General features: G+C 36.0%; 1 protein-coding gene across 2 annotated transcripts in view; it reads right to left on the bottom strand.

Annotated features, from left to right (window-relative positions):
• Positions 1-1,513, bottom strand: part of LOC101505937 (homeobox-leucine zipper protein ANTHOCYANINLESS 2-like) — a 7,325-nt gene that overhangs the window by 297 nt on the left and 5,515 nt on the right. For both annotated transcript variants that reach the window (XM_073363400.1, XM_073363401.1), the window contains exons 9-10: positions 1,306-1,513; positions 1-458 (exon numbers count right to left, since the gene is read on the bottom strand). The exon at positions 1-458 is cut by the window's left edge and continues 297 nt beyond it; the exon at positions 1,306-1,513 is cut by the window's right edge and continues 8 nt beyond it. In XM_073363400.1, coding sequence (XP_073219501.1) covers positions 78-458; positions 1,306-1,513 — 589 coding nt within the window. In that variant the 3' untranslated portion in view covers positions 1-77. The remainder of the gene's footprint in view (positions 459-1,305) is intronic.

Below are 1,513 nucleotides of genomic sequence, written 5' to 3'. Positions count from 1 at the left end.
ACAACTTCAAAATCACAAAAAAAAAAGAAAAAACCAGAACAGGTCAGGTCACGTGATAGATACTCTGTCACGTGACTTCAACTTTCACATTGAAGTGCAGCTTTAATCTTCTGAACGGTGCAAGAAATGAGATTGTTCACAGTTTCCACCGACTCTACGGTGAGTTTTGCCGTAGGAAGACTATTCACAAGGATTTGAAATGCCACTGTTAGAAGGGACCCACTTACACGGGTTTCACCTCCATTTGTAGTGGTCTCATTCTCTGGCCCACGAGATCCAGGCCCATCAGGTACAACGGCAAACCCGGAAGGTAATAATGCCACGTAAGCTGAATCACCACCGTTCATTACAACGTGCATGGCTGGAATATCAACTGGCGCGTACACTACAAGCGACCCCGCCTCGTCTATGCATGTTTCCTGTAGTATCAGCATACTACTCTGGTTCGAATTCATCGCCTAAAAAAATACAAATAAACTTATAAAATTAAATTATGTTCTGTATTGTCATTTTCGTGAAACTTCATTATTTTTTGAAACCCACGGTGTGATGAGCTAAGCAAGTCAAAACCAAGATAGCACTTTTAATAGAGTGATATTTTATATTTGAAGAAAAAATGTGATTTTGAATAAACAATGGGACCAGAAAATAGGAAGCATAAGGTGACAAGAGTCGTGTATTTTGACTTGTTATAAAAGCTTATCTTTACTGATTCATCAAAGTTTGCGCTAGTTGTTCATTCCGAAATTTCCTTGTCCTTCTCAACTTTTCAACCACTCAAAATCCAAACACTACCGACAAAACAACCTCATTCACATTTCAACGTTTTTACAACTTGCAATTGCAACTCCACTTTGTTAACAGTACCAAGTAGGAACCATATGACTTCGTATCTTACAAATAAATCAAAATTCAATAACCGACTAACTTTAAGAAATTTTTCAAATATAAATTCAAAGTTATTGTTTTTTACAATAATAAAAAATAAACTTCTTATACTTACAACTATTCACCAACAATTGTGATTTTTTAAAATTAATTTTTTGTTCATACACTCTTAAACTATTTAAATTTATTCAAGATGAGATGTAATAGATCTTTTCTAACGAAATCAAAGTATCATGTTCGAACCCGAACTTGCATTAAAAAAAACTCGGATCTTTACGAACATCAGTTAATTAATTAATTGAAAAATTAGTAACTTACTATTTTACACTCTTTTAACAAATATTACTTCACTTCTTCAAAAAATAATGTGAACTATTATAATAATAATATAAAATGAGAGAGAGAAAAGGAACATACACTAGCACGGAGAAGAGAAACACAGTTCCCATGATCTTGTCCTTTGGCAATATGGGCCATTTCTTGCATGGGACCACCGTTAGATAATATATCCCATTCACTACGGAGCCTCTCATCACGCAGAAAGTCAAACAGTCTTTGAGGTGATACTGGGAGCCACACCGACGTGGCTGCGCTCAACACGATCCCCGGTGGTTCCCCTGGATCG

Source organism: Cicer arietinum, chromosome 7, assembly GCF_000331145.2.
Source record: "Cicer arietinum cultivar CDC Frontier isolate Library 1 chromosome 7, Cicar.CDCFrontier_v2.0, whole genome shotgun sequence".
NCBI lineage: Eukaryota > Viridiplantae > Streptophyta > Magnoliopsida > Fabales > Fabaceae > Cicer > Cicer arietinum.
The sequence above is the reverse complement of the archived record's forward strand: the minus strand, read 5'-3'. Positions and strand labels throughout refer to the sequence as shown.